The sequence below is a fragment of the Aulonocara sp. 'chitande type north' Nkhata Bay genome, linkage group LG18 (genome assembly GCF_057382095.1).
Source record: "Aulonocara sp. 'chitande type north' Nkhata Bay isolate Kocher_YH1m ecotype deep benthic linkage group LG18, A_spYH_male_GT1.1, whole genome shotgun sequence".
NCBI classification, from domain to species: domain Eukaryota; kingdom Metazoa; phylum Chordata; class Actinopteri; order Cichliformes; family Cichlidae; genus Aulonocara; species Aulonocara sp. 'chitande type north' Nkhata Bay.
The window spans coordinates 39,923,892-39,947,905 of NC_141361.1; the positions used below are offsets into that span (position 1 = coordinate 39,923,892).

At 44.5% G+C, this 24,014-nt stretch overlaps 1 protein-coding gene across 2 annotated transcripts in view; it reads left to right on the forward strand.

Moving 5' to 3' along the window:
- The window catches only part of LOC147309187 (cadherin-12-like), a 41,992-nt gene extending 18,745 nt beyond the window's left edge, over positions 1-23,247 (forward strand). For both annotated transcript variants that reach the window (XM_086271599.1, XM_086271600.1), the window contains 10 exons: positions 23-192; positions 3,350-3,469; positions 5,747-5,914; positions 6,048-6,235; positions 9,800-10,053; positions 10,510-10,646; positions 12,043-12,164; positions 12,573-12,687; positions 19,499-19,750; positions 21,532-23,247. In XM_086271599.1, coding sequence (XP_086127725.1) covers positions 23-192; positions 3,350-3,469; positions 5,747-5,914; positions 6,048-6,235; positions 9,800-10,053; positions 10,510-10,646; positions 12,043-12,164; positions 12,573-12,687; positions 19,499-19,750; positions 21,532-22,124 — 2,119 coding nt within the window. In that variant the 3' untranslated portion in view covers positions 22,125-23,247. The remainder of the gene's footprint in view (positions 1-22; positions 193-3,349; positions 3,470-5,746; positions 5,915-6,047; positions 6,236-9,799; positions 10,054-10,509; positions 10,647-12,042; positions 12,165-12,572; positions 12,688-19,498; positions 19,751-21,531) is intronic.
- Positions 23,248-24,014: the final 767 nt, after the last annotated feature.

The window sequence follows — 24,014 nt, forward strand, 5'->3', positions numbered from 1 at the left end:
TTTAATACTTGATGTTTTGCAGGGAGAAAAAATCGTACTATACGCTGAAGGCCCAGGCTGTTGACGTTCATACAGGCATCCCTCTTGAGCCAGAGTCTGAGTTTATCATCAAGGTGCAGGATATTAATGACAATGAACCTCAGTTCCCAGATGGACCCTACAGCGCCAGCGTCCCAGAGATGTCCCCAACAGGTAAGACAGCTACAGGCTCGGATGCAGTAGGTGGATGAAGAATTTAGATAGCAGAACTCATAAAGATAAATAAAGATAAATGAAAGTGTACACTCCTTATCAAGGAAAATATATTTTAGGTATAAAAAAATACACAGTGCACAAAAATATATTAAAAATGAAACCAATTTTTTAGACAGGACAGTCTCTCGTAACAAGACCAGGTTTTCCCAGAAACTTTTCCAGTTATCTACATTGTGTTTTAGACACAACTGAGCCAGCCAGCAATCTAAGGAGATCTCCTTAGATTGCTGGCTGGCTCAGGTGCAGCTGAATATGTCACCCCTGGTCCGATAAGGTAGGGGATAGTGAATACTGTGAATGTAATTAGCAGGTGAAGTTTTTAAATCAACTGGCTCCACAGATAAGCTACACACTGTGGAACAGGAAGCAATACTCTGCTGCAGAGAGCAAACACCAAGTGACAGCGCCACTGTCTCTCTACTGTTTTCTTCTTCAGTGCCATGTGCCAAAACAATGCAGAGCGGTTACCTACTCCCACAGAGCTTAATAATTCTACATCTTCCCTGCGTACCACTACTGTAGCTCCTCTGAAAAAGAAAGCCCGAAATCAGAAATTCTTGATTCCCTGGTGTAACCGTCAAACATGCACCTTAACAAAGAAAACTTGTAAACTGGAGAGAAACTGGGATCTTATTTAGAAGATCATCATTTAGCCTGAAAAAAACAGTTTGCTGCTCTACAGAAAAAAACTTCTGCAAAGCTAGAACGTTTTAGTATCCATCACTGATCGAAGAAAATAAGAACAACCCCAGGTTCCTCTTCAGCACTGTAGCAGGGCTCGCAAAAAGTCAGACCTCTGTTGAACCAAGCATTCATTTAACCTTATCTTGTAACAGTCTTCACAAATAAAATTTGAACCATTCATAACCATCTCACAGACTTAGATTTATGTTTAGCTACTTTCAGCACCATTGATATTCATTTAGACTCTTTTTCTCCATCTTTCTAAATTAACTTCAGTAATTTCTTCCCCCAAACCATCATTGTGTCTTTTAGAACCCATTCTTATACGACGTCCTAAAATTAATTACTTCAGGCTATGATCAACCTATTTATCAGATTTTAGGTTTCAGAGCTCATCACAGCACAGAAACAGCTTTAGTGAAGGTTACAAATGATCTTCTTATGGCCTCTGACAGTGGACTCATCTCTGTGCTTGTCCTGCTAGACCTCAGTGCAGCGTTCGATACTGTCGACCATAATATCCTATTAGAGCGATTAGAACATGCTGTAAGTATTGCAGGTACTGTGCTGCAGTGGTTTCTATCATATCTATCTAATAGACTCCAGTTTGTGCATGTAAATGGAGAGTCCTCTTCACACACTGAGGTTAATTATGGAGTTCCACAGGGTTCAGTGCTAGGACCAATTCTGTTTACATTATACATGCTTCCCTTAGGCAGCATCATTAGAAGACATAGCATACATTTACACTGCTATGCTGATGACACCCAGCTCTATCTGTGCATGAAGCCAGATAACACACACCAATGAGTTAAACTGCAGGAATGTCTTAAAGACATAAAGACCTGGATGGCCGCTAACTTTCTGCTTCTTCATTCAGATCAAACTGAGGTTATTGTACTCGGCCCTGAAAAGCTTAGAAATATGGTATCTAACCAGATTCTTACTCTGGATGGCATTACCTTGGCCTCCAGTAACACTGTGAGGAACCTTGGAGTCATTTTTGACCAGGACATGTCCTTCAACGCACATATTAAGCAAATATGTAAGACTGCTTTCTTAGGGTGTGTTTACAAGATCAAATTATCTGATCTTTCTTTTTTTGTTCTCCAAAGTCTTGGCATACATCCATCCATCCTCCATCCATCCATCCATCCATCTATTTTCTTCTGCTTATCCGAACCAGGTCATGGGCAGCTTAACCCAGAAAACCCTCTGCTCCCCAGCCATCACATTCAGTATATCTGGGAGAACACTGGGGTGTTCCCAGGCCAGCAGAGTGATATGATCTCTCCATTCCTATCCTGGGGCCTCGTGGAGACATGCCAAGAACACCTTAGCCAGAGGTCACCCAGAAGGCATCCTAGTCAGATGCCCAAACCAACTCTGGCTCCTTTTGATGTGGAGGAGTAGTGGCTCTACTTTGAGCCCATCTCAAATGACTACAATGGTATACTGTCCTCCTCACTGTACCCACGACCCCATCTTACAATCTCCCTGTAAAATTCCTCTAACAACTGGGGCAGCAACTCTACCCTGACCCTGGGAGGACACTTCACCCTTTTCCAGCTGAGGACCATGGCCTCAGACATGGAGATGCTAATTTTCAATCACGTCACTTCACTGCAAGCTGGAGGCCACAGCATGATGAAGCCTACAGGGCGCATCATCTGCAAAAAGCAGATATAACATTCTGAGGCTACCAAGTTGGAAGCCTTCCACCACTTGGTTGGATCCTGTCTGTAAAGATTATGAACCGAATCAGTGACAAAGGGCAGACCTTCCCAGGGAGGCTAAGGAGTGTTTAGATCTCCATGTGATGTTGCAGAAGTGTGTGAACCAGAACAGCCTTACAATATTCAGGAACTCGTGGCAAATGTCACCCACCCCTGGGGCCACCAAGGAATTACTGCATTATTGAACTACGTCAGTGAACTCAGTGATGGCAAAGTTGTGCCCATTTTTCCCACATTCTGTTTCCTTTATAGGAGAATTTTAAAAAAAATGTCAGTATTGTCCTCTTACATATGGTGAACCTCAGTAGTGGTTCACTTCCACGGCCACAGACGCATAAAATCAAACAGGCTGCAAACATTTGTGAAATATTGGGTCATTCTCTGGAGCTCAGTGAATTCCAGCGAAGTACCATGATAGGATGCCATCTGTGCAACAAGTTAAGCTGTGAAATTTTATCACCACTTAATATTCCACAGTTAGTGATTAGTGGTATTATAACGATGTGGAAGAGAGTAGGAGTGACAACAGCTCAGCCACAAAGTGACAGGCCAAGTAAAGTCACAGAGCACGGTCAGCAGGTGTGTAGCACGCAGACGTCGCTGCTTTTCAGTTTCTAGAGAGAAACGTAATCTGTATTAACATAATCTGTGCAAACATGTTTGTGTTTGTTTAGGAACCTACGTGACACAGGTGACTGCCACAGATGCAGATGACCCCACGTATGGCAACAGTGCTCGCGTTGTCTACAGCATCCTTCACGGCCAGCCCTACTTCTCTGTGGACCCCAAAACAGGTGACAGGACAGCAGCTGGAACGTTTCTGTTACAAAGCAAGAATAATTGATACAGTTGTACTAACAGAACTCAGACGTCGCATGAATTCAGTTCACTTCATGATACCTCACGAGTTACTCCCCAGTCCTACCCCTGATAAAACAAGCACCACAAAGACAAGTTACCATGGAAACATGAGCTTTACGTTGTGACTGTTTCTATTGCAGGTCAATGTAAATATAGACCTGCAATAGAAACATAGGAGCACACATATAGTGAAAAAACAGCAGCTTTTGTTCCTGTAAAGACCTTTATTGGGAAAAAGCTGCCGGGCGTCCTTCATCAAACCGCACGTTAAACTCATTCAATTCAATTTCAATTCAATTTTATTTATATAGCGCCAAATCACAACAAAAGTCACCTCAAGGCGCTTTATATTGTGCAGTAGATACAGAGAAAAACCCAACAATCATATGACCCCCTATGAGCAAGCACTGATTCTAAATTCTAAAATAACACGTACCAGTTAAATTAAATTACAGGAGAGTCTTAAAGAGAAAAAGACATTTATACAGCATCAAATTGCAACATCAGTCGCCTCAAGGAGCTTTATACTGTAAGGTTGACCCTACAATAATACATCCAGAGAAAAACCCAACAATCATATGACCCCCTATGAGCAAGCACTTTGGCGACAGTGGGAAGGAAAAACTCCCTTTTAACAGGAAGAAACCTCTGGCAGAACCAGGCTCAGGGAGGGGCGGGGCCATCTGCTGTGATTGGTTGGGGTGAGAGAAGGAAGACAGGATAAAGACATGCTGTGGAAGAGAGACAGAGGTTGATAACAGATATGATTCAATGCAGAGAGGTCTGTTAACACATAGTGAGTGAGAAAGGTGACTGGAAAGGAAAAACTCAATGCATCATGGGAATCCCCCGGCAGCCTACGTCTATTGCAGCATAACTAAGGGAGGATTCAGGGTCACCTGGTCCAGGTTAAACTCATGTGTGAAGAAAAGCAAACTTTGTAGCTGCTTCATCCACCACAGCAAACATCTACTGTAAAGAAACAGACATTATACACATGAACTGTTAACTTTAAATTAGATAGCTCACAAAATCACTCATAGCCAGCACTCTTCTTGCCTTCTATTAATTTAAGAAAGCCTTCCAAGTAGACAGAGTATTTGTATATATAATTATATATAATTTTATGTTTTGCCTTGTTTTAGATCAAAAGTCAAATATAATAAGGTATACAACCTTATTATATTATGTACGCACCTGCATGTAGGATGATGCTGAATAACCCAACAATAACGTTAATGAGTGTCCGGATCTTGAGTTTCACTGATTACTATGAAAGGATGAAAATGAGCACATACTCAAGCTTAGATGATTAATCATCTTCAGGCTGTTTAAATCAGAGTGCCATACATGTAGTCTTACTATTTACTGATCCTCTGGTCATGAAACATCTGAGCCTATCAGGTCACATCACACGCAGCCATGCTGGGTGGAGTCTAACATTTCTCTGATACAGGGCTTGCTTTGAACAGTGCACTGATGTCTTGATAGACCCTTTTAGTGGTACCTTGATGTTTAAGCTTGTAGTTTGTGGCCCAGCGCAGTGCAGCTTCTTTCTGTGGGAATACGGAGAAGCTGACCAGGATAGTGTGGGGGTTATGACCTTTCACTGGATCTGGAGGTCGGTCGGGGTTTGTTGGACTCTTTCCAGTTCAGATGACGTAGGGAAGACTGGGGCCCATTGCCTGCATTGATACCTCCAACATAAACTTTAGAGGGTCCCTGCCATGTTTGCTCCCTTCAGGAATGTTTAGTATACAGAGATTAACTCTCTGTGAGCGGTTTTCAAGGTCATCGTTCAGTGCAGGAGCAACTGGTTTTGGTCTTGTAATGGTGGATTTGGCTGCAGTCAACCATTCAAACTTTTCACCAGTTAGAGACGTCACTGTTGTTTGTAACTCGTCTGGGGATGCCTGTAGCAGTTTTATGGGGGAGGGGGATCACTTTTTCACACAGGGCCATTTTGGCTTTTTCCCCCCTTAATAATAAACACCTTCATTTAGAAACTGCATTTTGTGTTTACTTGCATCATCTCTGTCTAATATTTACATTTTTTGTGACAAATATACAAAAAATATTCAAATGTGGGAAGCACTTAGATACACTGAGGCAAAATTAGGCATACAGCGTGTGTAGACTAAAGCCAGATTCATCTTTGTCTTTCTTCTTTGTTATAGTGAGGTCTAAAATGTTAAATCAAATCCTTTCAGGTATAATTCGGACAGCTCTGGCCAACATGGACCGTGAGGTGAAAGAGGAATACCAGGTTCTTCTCCAGGCCAAGGATATGGGTGGTCAACTGGGGGGACTGGCCTCCACCACCATCATCAATATCACCCTGACTGATGTCAATGACAACCCTCCACGCTTCACTAAGAGTAACAAACTCTTAGCAATGTCTAATTTGCTCATTGTTTAAAAAAATCTACTCATTCATTCATTCAGTTACGTTGGACTAATAATAGTGTTTAATTGGTTGTCTCTTTTTACTGATCTTTCTTACTCTTTAAGGTATTTTTAATCTTCATGTACCAGAGTCAGCATCATTGGGTGCAGCTGTGGGACGAATTCAAGCCCAGGATTTGGATGTAGGCAGCAACGCACGGGTGGAGTATGCCATTGTTCCAGGAGATGAGGGCAACGTGTTTGACATCATCTGTAATGGTCAAAGTCAAGAAGGGATAATTGTTCTGAAAAAGGTCAATTCACCCTTTAGTGCACGTTAGTTGCTTTCTAAGTGCTTCCTGCTGCAAAGCATTGATCCATTCACACAGCACTTTATTTTATGTCTTCAAGCTGATGATGGAAAGATTGTTTTATGCTGATGCAAAGTTCTTTAAATCATATGAATTAGGCCACGTTCACACTGCAGGTCTTAATGCTCAATTCTGATTTTTTGATCAAATCCAAAAATTTTTTGTCTGTTTTTCACACTACGAATAAAATGTGACAGCAAACGCGCTCCAGTGTGAACGGTTCACGGCCCTCAAAGCGTCACACGTGCGCAAAAGAAGACGTCACACACAACACGCTCTGTTTACAGAAGTAAAAATGGCGGCTACAGAGCTAGTAGGTGTTGTTGCAGCAGTCGATCAATTTCTGCACAGTCGTAACCGACAAAATTTTGAAAAATTAATTAAAGAAAAGACACTGAGAAAAAAAAGAGCCTTTGCTTTAACAATGGCCGCCATGCTTTCTCGTTTGTCTTCTGATAATTGGCGTCTGTCTTGTGTCAGTGACGTAAAAGACGGATTTAATGCGACGTGACCATCAAACAGCAGTCGCTTTCTACAACCTCGGATATGTGTCAGATTCAGTACCACATACGAAAGTGACCCAGGTCAGATTTGAAAATATTGGATTTGTGCCATGATCGGATAGATGGGTCGCATAGGGTCAAAAAAGTCGGATTTGATGCGCTTTCGCCTGCAGTGTGAACGTAGCCTGAGACTGCTTCACAGCCACATTGTTAAATGTGGTTCATAGTTCTAAATGTGTTAAATTGTCAGTGAGAACAGAGAAACACTAACTGACTGTCTGGTCCATTGTAATTGCTGTTCCATTGTAATTGCTGTCACTGGGGTAATACCATGTAAGGGACTATTGTACTTTGTACTGTATTCATTCCTTCATACTTTGTGCTCTGGTGACAATTTTGTTATTTTGTTGAATAAAAGACACATTTGGCTGACACGAGTATTTGACCAGGACTACACAGTGATGAGTGCAGGACAAACTCTCTGACTTTCCTGTGAGAGATAAAGACATGGATGTGTACATGAAATGGATTGAAAACATTAGATAGAAAGCAATTATATGTAACCCCTGACTCACTTTAAATAGTTTAGAACAGCCAAAACTACAGACTAGGTTTAGCAGGATTACAATAGGAAATGAGGTGACCGTGGAGTGAAATGGCTGAAGACAGGAAATGAGCAACAATGGTTATTATTTTGTACAGAATTGAAAATTAAATGGTAAATGGCCTGTATTTGTATAGCACTTTACTAGTCCCTAAGTAGCCACAGCTACCCTGGGGCGCACTGACAGAGGCATAGTTGTCATTACCTGGATCTATAGTACCATTAGAAACCTTGAAGTTGTTTTGTGTCTAAGACTGCATTTTTGATCTGCATAATATTGCTAAAATTAAAAACATGGTGTCTAAGAGTGATATTGAAAAAAATTCTTCATGCATTTATGGATGGAACCATTTTGATTCCCTTTTAAATAATCCTAAATCCTAAAAGCTATCTGTAAACCTTTCACATTGTGTTCATTGTATTTATTCCACAACCAGTCAAGGCAGGTGTTCATAAAAAACAACTACCCTCTCAGATGCATCATTTCTAATTTGGTTTCTTTGACTTCGTATACGCCTCCATTTCTTTATCTCTCACAGGAAATGTCAGAGCGCTTGTGTTCGGCTCTTTTTCAAGGGGAGGTAACATAAATGAGCCCAGAGACGAGGGGGGGCAGATTAAAAAAACACAAGGTTTATTACCACAACTGAAAACACATAGTGAAACGACTCACTAGGCACTGAGGCAATTCAAACAAAAAAACAACTCTCAAATTTTCAAATAACACAAGAACACTAATAGAACACGAGTCATCTCAAAGGCCACAACTCAAAAAACAGAGGCTCAAAAGGCAGCAGCACAAAGGCAGAGGCAGGAGGGACAGCCTACATCTGTTCAAGAGAGTCGAACATGAGTGAAGAATCCTCAGCCTTTTGTACTCCCAGGTAAACGCAGGCAGCCGCAGCAGCCAACGGTGTGTGTGGACTGGTCAAATACTCGTGTCAGCCAAAAGCGTTTCTCTATTCTCACTGACAATTTAAAGCATTTAGAACTATGAACCACGTTTGGTAAATGAATTGATTTTTATATAGCCCTTTTCTATTCTCCCGGAGTACTCAAAGCGCTGTATAGCCTCATTTACACCCACTTCTAAACTCAAGTGTAAACTAACCAACATTCACACTCTGATGGATGCATCGGAGAGCAACTTGGGGTTAGTAAGGATATTTGGCATGCAGACTGGGGAAGCCAAGGATCGAACCTCCAACCTTCCAATCAGTAGCTGATCTGCTCTACTACCTGGCCAAGGTCTTTCTGTGTGGAGCCTGAATGTGATGCCTGCGGTTGTTTGGGATCTCTCCCAGTACTTTGGCTTCCTTCCACAATCCAAAGATATGCAGTTAGTGGGTTTTGGCTAATTAGTGGTTCTAAATTCTAAAATAACATGTACCAGTTAAATTAAACTACAGGAGAGTCTTAAAGAGAAAAAGACATTTATACAGCATCAAATCGCAACATCAGTCGCCTCAAGGAGCTTTATACTGTAAGGTCGACCCTACAATAATACATCCAGAGAAAAACTCAACAATCATGTGACCCCTTATGAACAAGCACTTTGGCGACAGTGGAAAGGAAAAACTCCCTTTTAACAGGAAGAAACCTCTGGCAGAACCAGGCTCAGGGAGGGGCGGGGCCATCTGCTGTGATTGGTTGGGGTGAGAGAAGGAAGACAGGATAAAGACATGCTGTGGAAGAGAGACAGAGGTTAATAACAGATATGATTCAATGCAGAGAGGTCTGTTAACACATAGTGAGTGAAGAAGAAACACTCAATGCATCATGGGAATCCCCCAGCAGCCTACAGCTGTTGCAGCATCACTAAGGGAGGATTCAGGGTCACCTGGTCCAGCCCAATAAGTCTCTTGATAAGGGGGGGGGGGGGGGGGGTACAGACATATACAGTACAACTGTAAACTGCAGTAGCAAAGCAAACATTAGCAAACAAGGCATAGGGACAGCAAAGAAAAGACACAACAACACAAAGTTAAAACCAATTATTGCCTCTTCCAGGAGATAACTCTGGATGAGAAGGTTTTCCAAGCGTCAACAGTCGTGGGTCGAGCTTTATTTAATTTTGCTGTGGTATGTTCAAAACCAATAACACGGATAAGACATCGTCTCCAGAATGATTCCATACAAATGTCAGGACAGAAGCATTGCTTTGTAATAGTCTTCTTTGCGCTGGATTGATATTTTTGTTTGGACCGCAAAAACAAAAATTTCCGTAGTTATCTTTTTAAAAAGTTCCCAGATGGTCCTAAAATTATACTTCAGAAAGTATTTTAGTTAAAATCACTGTAGACGGCCTGTGGGCGTCCTCTCTCTGCAGACATGAGGTAATATAAGGATTGCTCTGAATTTTTTGCTTCATCTCAGTGTATTTCTTCCCATGTTTTCCAGACTCTTGACTATGAAACCCAAGCGTCCTATACTTTCAAGGTGGAAGCATTTAATGCAGAGCTAGATCCCCGTTTCCTCCATCTGGGGCCCTTCAAGGACTCTGTGACAGTCGAAATTAACGTACTGGATGTGGACGAGCCTCCTGTCTTCACCACGCCTTACTATTCTTTGGACGTGTACGAGGACACTCCCCCAGGAACCATCATTGGCTCAGTGACCGCTTATGACCTGGATGCTAGTAGCAGTGCTGTCAGGTGGAAAGCGCTTCACAGATCTGTGGAATTATGTCAACAGACTGTTTATTTTTTTAAGTATTGTTAACAGTATTATTCATTTCCTGGAAGGCTGGAAATTGTAACGATGTTGTTCTACATCATAGTTTGAATTGGATTCTTGTTCACCAAGTAACAGTTTAACCAAATAAGAGAGTTAATTTGTTAAATAATCAAATATGATTCCATATAAAAAGCACGTTAAGAACTCTGAAGTGAAACTATTGATTAATTACCACGAACTGACAGATCACTGCAGACGTATAACTTTCAGGCAGAAAAAGCTTTTAAAACCAGTCAGTAATATTTTTAAAAGTTCTTTTTTATTTGACTGATGAGTTTATACATGCAATTAGTTTTTATGTCTGGTTGACCAAATTAAATTTCTATAAAAATGTAAAATGAAGTTAAAGTCCATGGACTGTCTGATGTGTGCAGGTATTCTCTGGAGTGGCAGACTGGCTCTGACAGCTTTTTTGACATTGAGACGGTGGAAGGAATCATATCCACTAATGAATACTTGGACAGAGAGACAGCTGTTCAGCACAATATCACTGTGGTGGCAACCAAACTTAGTAAGTATTCCACACCAATAACTACACACAACCACCAACAGTATACTTGTGTGTCAGAAACTGTACAGACACTAACTGTGCAAACAGGTCATCTCATAACCATCTCATCAACTAAACAAATGTTAGTTAGAAATTCCAACATAAATGTTGAGTGATAAGTTATCAATGGGAGAAAACTCGTATAAGAAAAGTGTTCTTATCAGGGGGCACACTATTCACCAAGACTGCATTTTCTTATATAGAAAATCCTGCTTTGCGAGGACCCAGGAGTCGATTTAGAATGAGGGATTTAGTATAATATACAAATTTAATTTACTTTTCAGACCTCACAAACGTAAAAAACATGAATCCTTCCTTTTTTCTTTTTTCAAAGCTTGTTCTTAGCACTGCTGCCTCACAGCTATAAGGTCCCAGGTTTAAATCCACCATCGTTTAATGTATCGTCTGCATGTTCTCCGTGTGGCTGCATGGGTTCACTTTGACTCTGCACTCCAAAGACATGCAGTTAGTGGAGATGGGTTCATTGGTTATTCTAGATTCTTGGTATTTCTCACTGAGTTAGCCCTGCAACAGAAATGTACCAATAATTGTTTCTTCTAGCCAATAAGTGTTTTGCGTGTTATATATTTGTCTTCACTGTATTAAGTGACAAGAAACAAATGCAGTGTGAACAAAACAGAACACTATCCCCTCACGATTCACACTTTACATACAGTGATGTGGGAAAAGGGTTCCTCATTTTCTCTTTTTGTGTATTTTTGTATAGAACCGGACCATCGAAAACATCCATAAATTACTACTTATTAAAAACCGCAGTCATCACAGCTTATAAAAATCACTGTCATGTATTGAAAAAAATAAGATCATGTAGAAACTAGAACATAACACTGAGAACAAGTTCATGATTCAGTCCTTTAGATGACAGCGTCTGTAAGGTGAATACCCAGAATGCCTCTCTTCAATGATAAGTCATGGTTTCCACTGTTGGAGGCACTGGAACATGTTCAATGGCACAAAACTGTGATGATGCTGCATCATGTTTCATATCATTAAAGTGGGCTGCTACTCGATAATCTTTATCAAATCAGTGAATAGCTTTTCGATGTTTGCCTTTTCTCTGCGGTTCCCTGTGCTGTTGCACATATATGCAACATTGTGATTCATGCAGAGTTACTTGATTAGAGTTGAGTAAAAAATGTGGAGCTGGAAGTAAAGAAACGTTTGCAGGACACGCCCACAATTGTTACCTAATGTATTCTTTGCAGGTGACCTACTCAAAAATCAGAGCCAAGCTAATGGTAGTTTGAAGCCCACAGGATGTTCGGGTCACACTGGCTGTGATGAATATATTTGGCTGTCACACTAATTATACACGGCTTCATGCTGACCCTCACAGATAATCCTTCGCTGTCTGCAGAAGTGTTAGTGAAGGTCAACGTCCTGGATGTGAATGAGTTCCCTCCTCAGCTCACTGCTCCTTCAGATACATTCGTCTGTGAGAACTCCAGAGCTGGACAGGTATGCTGAGCTACAGCACATACAAAGATCTTCATCACAGGTATTTGTTAAATACATTAACTGGGCAATAGTCAAGGATTTCCATAGCTCAGCCATGGAAATCCTTGACATGAAGCTCCCCATGCAGTGTTTGTGCTGATGTTGGTGTAAGAGGAGGTTTGGAACTGAGCACCGGCTTCAGCACTCAGCAACCTTGTCCTGTAACTACGTGATGACAACAATTGTTTTTACTCAACTGAGAATATTTCTGTTTCGTGGGGGTAGTGTGAGGTTGTCATCGGGAGTAGGTGTGCACTGCATCAGCACAGACTAAACCCGTGTGGTGAATCCAGATATTTTCAGTTCACAAGTTGTTCTGTGTTTTTCTTGAGTGTGTTTAGCACACAATCTTCCTGTTTTGCTGAGCAGGTGATCCAGACAGTTGGCGCTGTGGACGAGGACCAGCCCCCTGTAGGCCAGAGGTTCTTCTTCAAGTCCTCCAAGGAGCTCCGAAACAGAAACTTCACTGTTAGAGATTATGGAAGTAAGTCAAAGAGTAGCGGCTACTAAAGAGTAACTACAGCTTTTGTGTTGTGTGGGAGATGCACATGCATCTCTGAGATCAACCATAAACAGAGTTTTTCCCATTTGTAGTGCTCTTTGTACCTGTGACATGTTTATGGTGCAGAGAGTCTTCAGTCAGATATATCAGCGATGATACACTTCTCCTTGCAAACAGTAGGACTCAGGGTACCTTATCAAGCAGGTGGCTCATGTCCAGTGTGACCGTGTCAGAATTTTTATTGACTGAGCTGCTGATTTATAAACATTTTGATACATGGAGGCTGTGAAAGGCTCCGTCTCACCTGGGAGGGTTAGACCCACCCAGGTGAGTGTGGGCGGTTTGGTGGGGATGAAATGCACGAGCTGCTCCACCGCCGGGAGTTCAGCGAGCCCCAAAATTTTACCGTCAGCGATCTCCAGACCAGAGTAAGACTTGATGGAAACTCTGTGGTGAAAGGTTTTATCCCAGTAACCCCTCATTTCCTGCATACATGCCACGACAGCAGGAATCAGCCGCTTGGTGGAGGACTGGAGAGTGTCTGACAAGCAGGCAATATTTTCCTGTCAGACAGATCCCTCTCCTCCCCCCTGTCATTCTGCGCTGCAGGCCGTCTAATGGACAGCGTGGCTGCTGCACCATTACCTATTGTCACGGTCTGCAGAGGCAGGTCGTGCGGTGGTGTGTGTAATGGACCCAGGAGCGTACACAAGTGAGTAGAGGGGAGTGAGTTTAACAGAAAGCGAGCCTTTAATATGACTGAAGACCAGGAATACAAACACAGCAGGAACAGAAAACAAAAAGGAAAGCACGGCTCAGTTCAGGGGGCCGGCCGTGCACAAGGCAACGGCGACGACGTGGAAACAGTTCAGGGGGCCGGCCGTGCTCAAGGCAACGGCGGCGACGAAGGAGACGACGGAGCAGTTCAGGAGGCCGGCCGCGCGGAAGGCGGCGGCGGCGAAGGAGACGGAGCAGTTCAGGAGGCCGGCCGTGCACAAGGCAACGGCGACAACGTGGAAACAGTTCAGGGGGCCGGCCGTGCTCAAGGCAACGGCGGCGACGAAGGAGACGACGGAGCAGTTCAGGAGGCCGGCCGCGCGGAAGGCAGCGGCAGCGGCGGCGGCGGCGAAGGAGACGACGGAGCAGTTCAGGAGGCCGGCCGCGCGGAAGGCAGCGGCGGCTCTCCAGTGTTAGGCGTGCTGGCCATGGCCCGGTGGGCACAGGACCAGACGAGGCAGGACCAGACGAGGCTGGGCCAGACGAGGACGATGACTCTGAGGCTGGGCCAGACGAGGACGAAGACTCTGAGGCTGGGCCAGGCGAAGATGAGGCTGAAGCCGGAGTCGAAGCTGGACCAGGTGACGGTGAAGCAGGAGGTGGCTGGACGGGCTCCTCGGGCCCTCCAGCTGACGTGGCATGGTGCTGGACGGGCTCCTCGGGCCCCCCAGCTGACGTGGCATGGTGCTGGACGGGCTCCTCGGGCCCCCCAGCTGACGTGGCATGGTGCTGGACGGGCTCCTCGGGCCCCCCAGCTGACGTGGCATGGTGCTGGACGGGCTCCTCGGGCCCTCCAGCTGACGTGGCATGCAGCTGAACGGGCCCCTCGGACCCTCCAGCTGACGTGGCGTGGGACTGGACGGGCTCCTCGGGCCCCCCAGCTGACGTGGCATGAGGCTGAACGGGCCCCTCGGACCCTCCAGCGGAGACGGGAGGCTGAACGGGCCCCTCGGACCCTCCAGCGGAGACGGGAGGCTGAACGGGCCCCTCGGACCCTCCAGCTGACGTGGCATCTGAGGAGGCCCTGGGGAGAGTCTTAAGCTCAGAAGCGACTGGTGAGGCAGCACATAGAACACTGTTAGCATGACAAGCTTTGAAAACATAATTTCTCAGGTCATGAACACTTTCGGTAACTCGAGTAGTAGATGCCAACTCCCTGTCGGTATTGTCAACACAATAGTTCATGGTAGGATTGCACATAAGTCCGTAGCTGGATTCAGAGTCACATAAAGAGGCAGGCATGCTTATGGCTGGCCTAACAGTCTGCGACTGAGAAGCAGTAGCATCAGAGCTCACGTTCCTGTGCATTTGGTCTTGAGCACTGTCTGCAATCCCACCATCAGGGAATACGGTACTAGAGTCCACTACGATCTGCACGCGGGGGTAACACTCCGTCTCGGCTGTACGAGTTGGCTGCGGTAGATAACAGTCTGAGGCGGAGAGAAAGCTCACGCCATTCCTAGCAGGCTCAGAAGCAGACTGTACAGTCGACGTGTGAATCCCTTTCGCTGTCTCATGAACCTTTGCTCCATGTGGTGCGGCTATGGGAGCAACACTAGAAAAAGTCCTGGATTCTACAGGGTCAAGAACGTTGTCTGTGATTTCGTTGTGTGGTTTTTCAAAACAGTTACACACAGTCCTTTCATTATCACAACACTGCTCTGACTGGCCCTCATTCGTAACTAGAGTTAGGTCAGTCACAGCATGGGTGTCTATGAAATCATGATTAATGGTAGAGCAGTCTTTGGCACCAGTTTCTTCATAGCTGGGCCCACAAAAGGGCAACCCAGTACACTCCACTATATCAGGTTCATGAGATGAAAAAGCACAGTCACTCACCTCCGTTATAAGAGGAGTCTGGGGCAAAACTAGGACGGGTGCTGACTGGACAGCTGCTGCCCCCACCTCTTCAGAGACTTCAGCACAGTACAAACAGTCTGTAGTTGCTCCTTGAGGAAAGCTAGGCAGTCTCTCTTCAGACTCGGTAGATGGTTCACGCAAAGTTTCAAACCTGGCATGAGGTGGCTTGGTAATCGTTAAATTGTCAGAGGTAATAGGATTTAATTCTTGATCACCCACACAACTAGGACTGCTCGCTAAGGATGTCAACACATTAAATCGAAAGTCGTCTGATACAGAATACTTTGAGTCTGACCCCTTACTCCCAGCATCTTTCATTATTCCAGAAAAACCCACCGATTGCAGGCTTACTGTGTGAGACGTAACGTCCTCATCACTAGTTACCTCAGAAAATCCCTTTGACTTGAGGTCTTTGGCTAAGGGGCTAGATACGACGTCAGAAACTGAGTCAGGGGTACTCACGGCTGGATGGCTGATGGGAGTTAAAGCCTCAGATGGCATTAACTGAGGGACCTCCTTAGGGTGGGGCTCAGAGCGCCGGCGGCGAGAGTGCCGCTTCTTTCTATCCGTGGAAGCGGGCGGGGTGAGCGGTGGAAGTCCCTGGCAACTCCGGGGACCCCCAAGAGCCAGTCGAGTTCCCCGGAAAGAGCGCTCATCACGATCAGGGGCGAGCCACGGCTCCCTCCCGAACTCTTCCTCTAGCTGTATGTATGCGGCGTGCTGCTGCTCCTCGAGATCGACATCCAGGACCCCCACAGCATGCCCGTGATGCTCCGTGGAGGGCAAGGCGGGACGTAGCGGTGCGCGACGGCGGCGAGAATGCCGCTTTTTCCTTGAAGCGGCTGTGGACAAAACCTGACTCTCCATAGCGGCCGGCTCCTCGTCCTCCAACCACATCCGTGCCAGAAAGACAGCAGGAGACGAGTAGTCCGATCGAGGCGGCGAGGGCGGGCGGCAGGTCCGAGGCGGGGCGGTTGGCGAGAACTCCTCCTCGGGGATGAGCCAGGGCTTCCAACGGAGCTCGTCCTCGCGATACGCCTGTAATACCTGTTGCCGCTCCTCCTCGCCGAAGTCAATAGCAGCTGGCATCTCCTTGATCCGCGTAGTGCAGTCAGGCGGTGACGAGGATGTGGAAGCCGATGGAGCGTGAGCCGAGGGTGTGGCAGCGGTGAGCCTCACCGTACCGACTCTGACGGCTTCTGGCTCACGAGGCAGCGGGGAAACTGAGCTACCGCATGACTCTGGCGACGGCTCACGCACACAGGACCGCTGCAGTTGCGGGCGGAGTTGGAGAGAGGAAACGAGAAAGTCAATGACGAGGGGATGCAGCGCCTCCCATAACCAAGGGAATACGGACACGCATACCCCTACTTGGCGGGCTAACTCGTTCCGCTCCTCCTCTCTGGAGCACCGCAACCACTTGCCGCATAGCGACTCCACTGTCCGGATGATCTCCCGTTCTTGTGTCGCTGGGTCCGGCATGGTCGCGTCGTACTGTCACGGTCTGCAGAGGCAGGTCGTGCGGTGGTGTGTGTAATGGACCCAGGAGCGTACACAAGTGAGTAGACGGGAGTGAGTTTAACAGAAAGCGAGCCTTTAATATGACTGAAGACCAGGAATACAAACACAGCAGGGATAGCGTGGCTAAACTATAACTAAACTGGGAAAACTAATACTGTGACAAACTAAGAGAACTCTGAGACGAAGATGATCACAAAAGACTGATCATGAAAACATGGGGGTGAGAACACAGACGACGCGACACAGACTACATGAAACACAGAGACTAAATACACAAGAGGGATGATCAGGGGAAGTGGCCACACATGGGAACACAGCTGACACAGATAAACATAACAAGACATGGCAGGAGTAAACAACACTGACGGGAGACTGTCAAAGTAAAACAGGAAGTACACAGGTGCAAACAGGAGGAGAGAGAGAGAGCGCGGGCATAGTGGGCTGGGGAAACATGGAATGAAACAAGGAGGGGAGATGAGGGCTCACAGATACATAGAGGGGCACACAGGGGATAAAAGTCACAAGGGGAAGTCAAATAAGGAACAACACAACAGGACAACTTAGGAAACATGGCCTAAATAAGGAATGAAATACAAAAATACAAGAAACTAAGAATACTGGGCCCACATGGCCCAGGACCATGACACCTATCTCATGTAAATCGACCTCAGTTTCCCCGCCGGTGGAGCTGCCAGGCTGCGATGCCTGGGTAGAAGGCAGAACGGCATTAACTTTGTCCTGCTTGTTTTCATCTCCAAGGATATCCATATTAACATCCTCTTCCTCATCTTAATTCTTTTTTTCCAGTTCAAGAGGTTTTCTCCTCTCTTCAACCAGATGTTTAAAGTCAAGGGGCAGATTGAAGAGAGGAGTAAACTCCGCCTCCAGGTCCTTGACCATTTCCCCCTAGCAAGCAGTGGCTTTGCCGAATTAGCCACTGGGATTTTCCTACATCGATGGGAAAGGAAAGAATCGATTTTTGGGCCCACCACCACTCGCAAACACCACTCCCACTCCTGGAAAAGGAGGGACCCTGTGTCTGTGAAGTGATTGGTCTGTCTTGGACAGGCATGGTGGTAGTTGAGCTTCTGTGATTGTTCACGCCAGAGGGCACTTCCCCCTTAGTGAGATACCAGTGTGGTTTGGAACAAAACGCGTGTCAACCTAAATAACACTTTAATGTCTAAATATGTCTGTGAAGGTTCTCAGTCATCCAGGTCATCGTAGTCTAAGGAGCTTGGAAAAAAAGCGTCTGGACTTCTTTGAGTTGCTTGAAGACGTTTCACCTCTCATCCAAGAAGCTTCTTCAGTTCCCTGAACATGTTCCCTCTAAGCCTGAAGGGAGAAAGAAGGAACACACACATGTAAAGGAAGCACTCAAAACATGTAGTTATCCTAACTGAGAGTTTATAAAGTCAGCAAAGAGGCACAGAAAAGAAGACCAGACACCAGCGAGGGAGAATAAGAAAGACAGACCCAACAACATTGTCATCCCCTATGTAGCCGGTGTATCAGAGAAACTCAGGAGTTTTCGCCAAGCACGACATCCCGGTGTACTTCAGACCCAGCAACACGCTCAGACAGAAACTGGTTCACCCGAAAGACAAAACTCCAAAACACAAACTTAACAATGTGGTGTATGCTGTACAGTGTAGCGAGGAATGCCCAGACCTCTACATCGGAGAGACCAAACAGGGTGGGGCCAGGTTTCACAATGAGCTCACCTGAAATCCTGCCTGATTGGGACCCACACCCATTTTCACACCTTAGCTCATGTGATCATCAGGGGGTCCTTTGTCCCTCTTTGGGGGGAAACTCCCACTGCGTTTTAAATCTGGGACTCTCCACCATTTGACTCTTAGAACTGAAGAAGCTTCTTTAATGTCTAAAAATAAAACTTGTGTTACAGAAATACAGTGTGTCAAATCATGGGCCCTGTGAATAATGGTGCATGAGACCACATTGAAACTGATGTTAAGGACAGTAGCCCCGTCTCACAGGAAAACATGCCTGTCCACCGTGTGCCTCTTCAAAGTGTGAAGTGGACACACATACAGAAGTTGCGTTACTTCAAATTATATTACCAACTTGTATAAAAGGCAAGAAGTTGGTAATGAGCAAAAAAACATATGAACTACATTCCAGAGTCTGTAATCACCAGAAGGATTAAAATTGACGGCTAATATGTATTTACATTAAAAATGTATGAATAATATCAGTTGTAATGCTGTCCTGTGATTATTTAATGTTGCCTTGAAATCACAAATCTCCATCTGCTGTTACTGCTGCGTACTGTTACTTATTGTAAATTCTGCATGTCGACCAGCATGCAGTATAACAGTATAACATTTTATCTACTGTCTGTATAAATGCTAAATGATACCAGAGGTCCCAGTTGTCCCTCTGGTCCCTCTTATGCTTTGCTTTTAGGACTAATTTAAGCCAAACTGCCAACTTACTTGTTTCATTTCAATGAAAGCAAGCCTGAGAGTGTTTATACCTGGCTTACATACCAATTATTACCTGACCAGTCCAATTATTAATTAGCAGTAATTATTATGTTACTATGCATGATGTTGTACATAGTTGTTGTATGTAATGTAATAATAACGCAGCATCCCTGTTGATCTTACAGACAACACTGCTGGGATTGTGACTCGACATTCAGCTTTCCAGCGGCGGCTGCAGGATGTCTACATCCTTCCTGTTGTAGTTGAGGACAGCGGTTACCCCGCTCAGAGCAGCACAGCTACCCTGACCATCAGAGTGTGTTCCTGTGAGACTGTGGGCTCACCTCTGACCTGCTCACCAGTGGCCATGTTCCTGCCCGCTGAGCTCAGTGCTCAAGCTTTGTTGGCTATTCTTCTGAGCATTGCTCTGCTGATTGGTAAGCTAGTCTCGCTATAATGTTGTGTCATGTATAAACACTCAAACTCTGGGGTTAGCACTGCAAACTGCAGTCTTATGTGCAGTGTGTTCTGACTGAATTTTACTTTTTGCACTGTTGACATTAGGTAGCCTAAAAATCTTTCTTAATGTTGTTTAATGAAGAAAATCATTCTTGGCACAACAGACCAGTTAATATTTTATTAACCTCCCACCAGGTCACAAGCAAATCAATTTATGTATTTATTTTTTGTTATAAACATTCTGTTTATATTGGACATACAGGTGAAAATACAATGTGCAAATTCCATATGAATATAAGGAGCTCTAAGGTTTTGAGCTTGATGATGACAAACTGATGCTGAACCTGAGCATATTACTCTGGTTCTCAGCCTGTTCAGGTAATCTGATGTTTTAAATTAGGGCTGATAATAAACCTGAAGTAGATAAATGAATAAATAAAGAACTTCATCACTTTTACTGCGTACACAGAACTGGATGGCTTTGAATACAATGTTGCTTTTACAAGACTGTTATTGAAAAGCAAAGAAACATTGTTTAGAAAACCTGCAGGATGTGGAAGAGTTTTGATGTAATGATGGATGGAGGGCTGCAGTGATCCATACAGGACACACAGCATGAAGGTGTGAGGGACCACACGACAGAGAGCAAGGGGCGACTCGAACAATATATACTTACCAGAATTCAATTCAATTCAATTGTATTTATATAGCGCCAAATCACAACAAAAGTCGCCTCAAGGCGCTTCATAGATACAGAGAAAAACCCAACAATCATATGACCCCCTATGAGCAGCACTTTGGCGACAGTGGGAAGAAAAAACTCCCTTTTAACAGGAAGAAACCTCCGACAGAACCAGACTCAGGGAAGACAGGATAAAGACATGCTGTGGAAGAGAGACAGAGGTTAATAACAGATATGATTCAATGCAGAGGTCTGTTAACACACAGTGAGTGAAGAAGAAACACCCAGTGCATCATGGGAATCCCCCAGCAGCCTACGTCTATTGCATCATAACTAAGGGAGGATTCAGGGTCACCTGGTCCAGCCCTAACTATATGCTTTAGCAAAAAGGAAAGTTTGAAGCCTAATCTTGAAAGTAGAGATAGTGTCTGTCTCCTGAATCCAAACTGGAAAGAATAACAACAAAAGATGCAAAGGGTGGGATACAGCTGGAAACTATAACATGATGAGACACGCAATAAACACACCACTAGTCTGAACAAGGAACCATGGTTAGTTTAACAGGAGGACCAGACAGGACAGCACAGAGAGACGGATGAGATCGGGGACACAAGAGAACAAATCAGGGAAAATGAGACACAAAGGCACAGAGGGACGACAACCACAGGAAACACCAGATCGAAGGTCCGTGAACAAACACAAGACTTACTTCACACACGAGACTAAAGGACAAAACACAAAGACCAAGATAAACAACAATAGGAGGCATGAATACAACAGGACACAAGCAATAAACTGAAACTAGATACAATACAGTAAACGACTCAATAAATGCAGAAAAATGACAAAACACTGGGTGGATGACCCCTTATGGTGCCTGTCTTGCCCATCCTGGTGTTTGAACCTCAGTGGGGTATACTGCATTGCAACACGTTCCTAAAGTATTGTCCAAACATTGATCTAATATCCAGCAGATTTGATTGCACCATGTAATGTTTTATACATTTATATTTTTAAGGATCATGTATGTGTGGTCACCATGGTAACCAGTGCTTCTCTCTGTTTTCTGCCTTGCAGGTATGTCAGTGTTATACATGAGTCAGAGGCCCCAGAAAGTGAAAGACACGCTGATGAGATCAAAAGAAGACATCCGTGATAATGTCATTCACTATGACGACGAGGGAGGTGGCGAGGCTGACACTGACGCGTTTCACATGGGCACCTTGTGCAAAACAGACCACAGCAGCATCTCCAACAAGAAGAAAAATGGCTATGGCGACGGCATTCTGATGCATCTCAGCACCCACTGTGACAATGTCAGGTCACCTGACATCCATCTGCAAACAGCCAGCTTCATCGCCACCGGGAACAAGCCTCCACTCTTCTGCCGCGGCAGGGCGACCCAAGGCGATGCTGAATTGATCAGAGAGGTCATTGAACACCGACTGAAGGAGAGCCAGCAGGGGTACGCGGCCCTACCTGCTGATTCACTGGCAACCTACGCATACGAGGGGGATGGCTCAGAGGCGCGTTCTCTCTCATCCATAGAGGACTCTTTTGTACTTGACAGTTTAGGGGATTTTAGCTCGCTTGGCGACTGGGGGCAGCCATTTAAAACACTGGCTAGCATCCTTGACAAGCAGCCACCGTCTCTCTTTAACGAGAGCTGAGAGGAAATTGAACTGAATATTAGTTCAGTTAGGCCAAATATTATTGAACATGTCACTTGTCAATGTATTTCTAAAGGTGCTGCTGACGTTTTCATACAAAAGGTGTCTTGAAGCTGTGATCTCAACAGAGGCTTGTTGTTACATTTCAGTAAGTAGTTTTTTTTCCCATGTCATTTTCTCATTATTACGTCTGTTTCTCTGCATGTGTGGACTGGATGGGTTGTTGCTGCAATCTGGTGGGAATTTCAAGTCAACGGCACCTTGAGAAATATATTTAGTTAAACAATTGGTGATGTGTGTGTATGTGTGCATAATATTCAACCATCCAGTTTCTTCCACTTATCTGGGGCCTCAGCCCCAGCAGAGAAGCCCAGACCTCCCTCTCTCCAGCAACTTCTTCTGGCGTGTCGAGGGGAACACCAGGGTGTTCCCAGATCAGCTGAGAACAATGATCTCTCCAGCGTTTCCTGGCTCTTCCCTGTGGGACATGCCTGCAAACCTCAATAAGGAGGCGTCAGATGCCTGAAATATACATTTTTAAACGTGACAGACACTAGAACGATGTAAGAATTGTCAGAATGATAAAACCAAACTTGTTCACGTCGGTAGTATTTATATGCTTCCACATCATCCAAGGGTCTGTCTTCTGTCTTCTCTCAAGTCTCAGCTTTCAAGCATTCTCCCAGTGGAACCTGGTTTGGTTCATCTTTGGATTCACCTTAGTTTGGACAAGCTGGCAAGTAGGTTGCAAAAGTGAATATAAGTAAACCTCTTAACTGGTCAGTAAGGACCCATACAGGTTTAGAGTGGGGTTTTGTTTTAGCTACTATAAAACGACCATTTGTGTTACTTTCAAGTGTCATACGTCAATGAGCAGTAATGTTTTTCCATTTAACAATGTTCCAGATTGGTGATTTATTTTATAAAAAGAGCTAAATGTTACTTTGAATCTAACTCCAGATGCATCTCAGTGGGTTAGTGCTAATGAGTTCATGTGTGTGACCTGTAAGCTAAAAATCCAGACTGGAAGGTAAATGTGTTATTAACTCATATTAATTTGTTTCATTGTTTTATGAAATGTTCAATCGTGCGCCTAAATAAAGTCAGAACCACAGCCACCAAAGCCACTTCTATGTGCTCATTATTATTTGAAAAATGTGATTTATTTACAAAACTACTGGTTTAAAATAACATAAAACAAAAATTGCAGTTAAAAATAACAGTTAATAACATGACAGCAAATGAGAGGGGCTATGATTGTGCTTGCCTTTCAAACACAAAGACAGGATTGTATTTTTTTTCCTGTGTTTTAGGTCCCTCACACCTTTCAAGAGCTACTAACATTAAATTGTATGTTTTATGAATGTTTTTAGGGAGTCTGCCCCTAAGTCACCAGACACTTTGTCAGAGCTTGCATCACTGAATTTTCCTTCTCCAGATTCAGAAGAGTTCCACCTCCTTTGTGGCCTATTGCTAATGACCTTTTCTTTGTCAAAGCCATCCATCCATCAGCTGCTGACCTCCCTTCAGAGAAAGACTGAACTCAGAGTGGTAAAGCTCAAAAAATCTTTATTTTACATTTCTGGAAATGGAGACGGAACACACATGCTCAGGTCTGAATATATTGCACCATGTATATATATATATATATTTCTGCACTACGTCACACCGACACACCGTTTACTTAGTTCCTCTTTTTTGTGTCTGGTTTCCTGTGCAGCTCTGCACTAAACTTCCCCTTTCTAAAGTCTGTTGCCAGATCGACCTGTCACCCTCTGACCTAGTTGTTTCTTATGCCTCTATTGCAAAGTACAAAAGACAATATAATCAGAAAATAAGCATTAAGAATATATATTTATATCGTAACATTACATAAAGTTTTCTGTACTT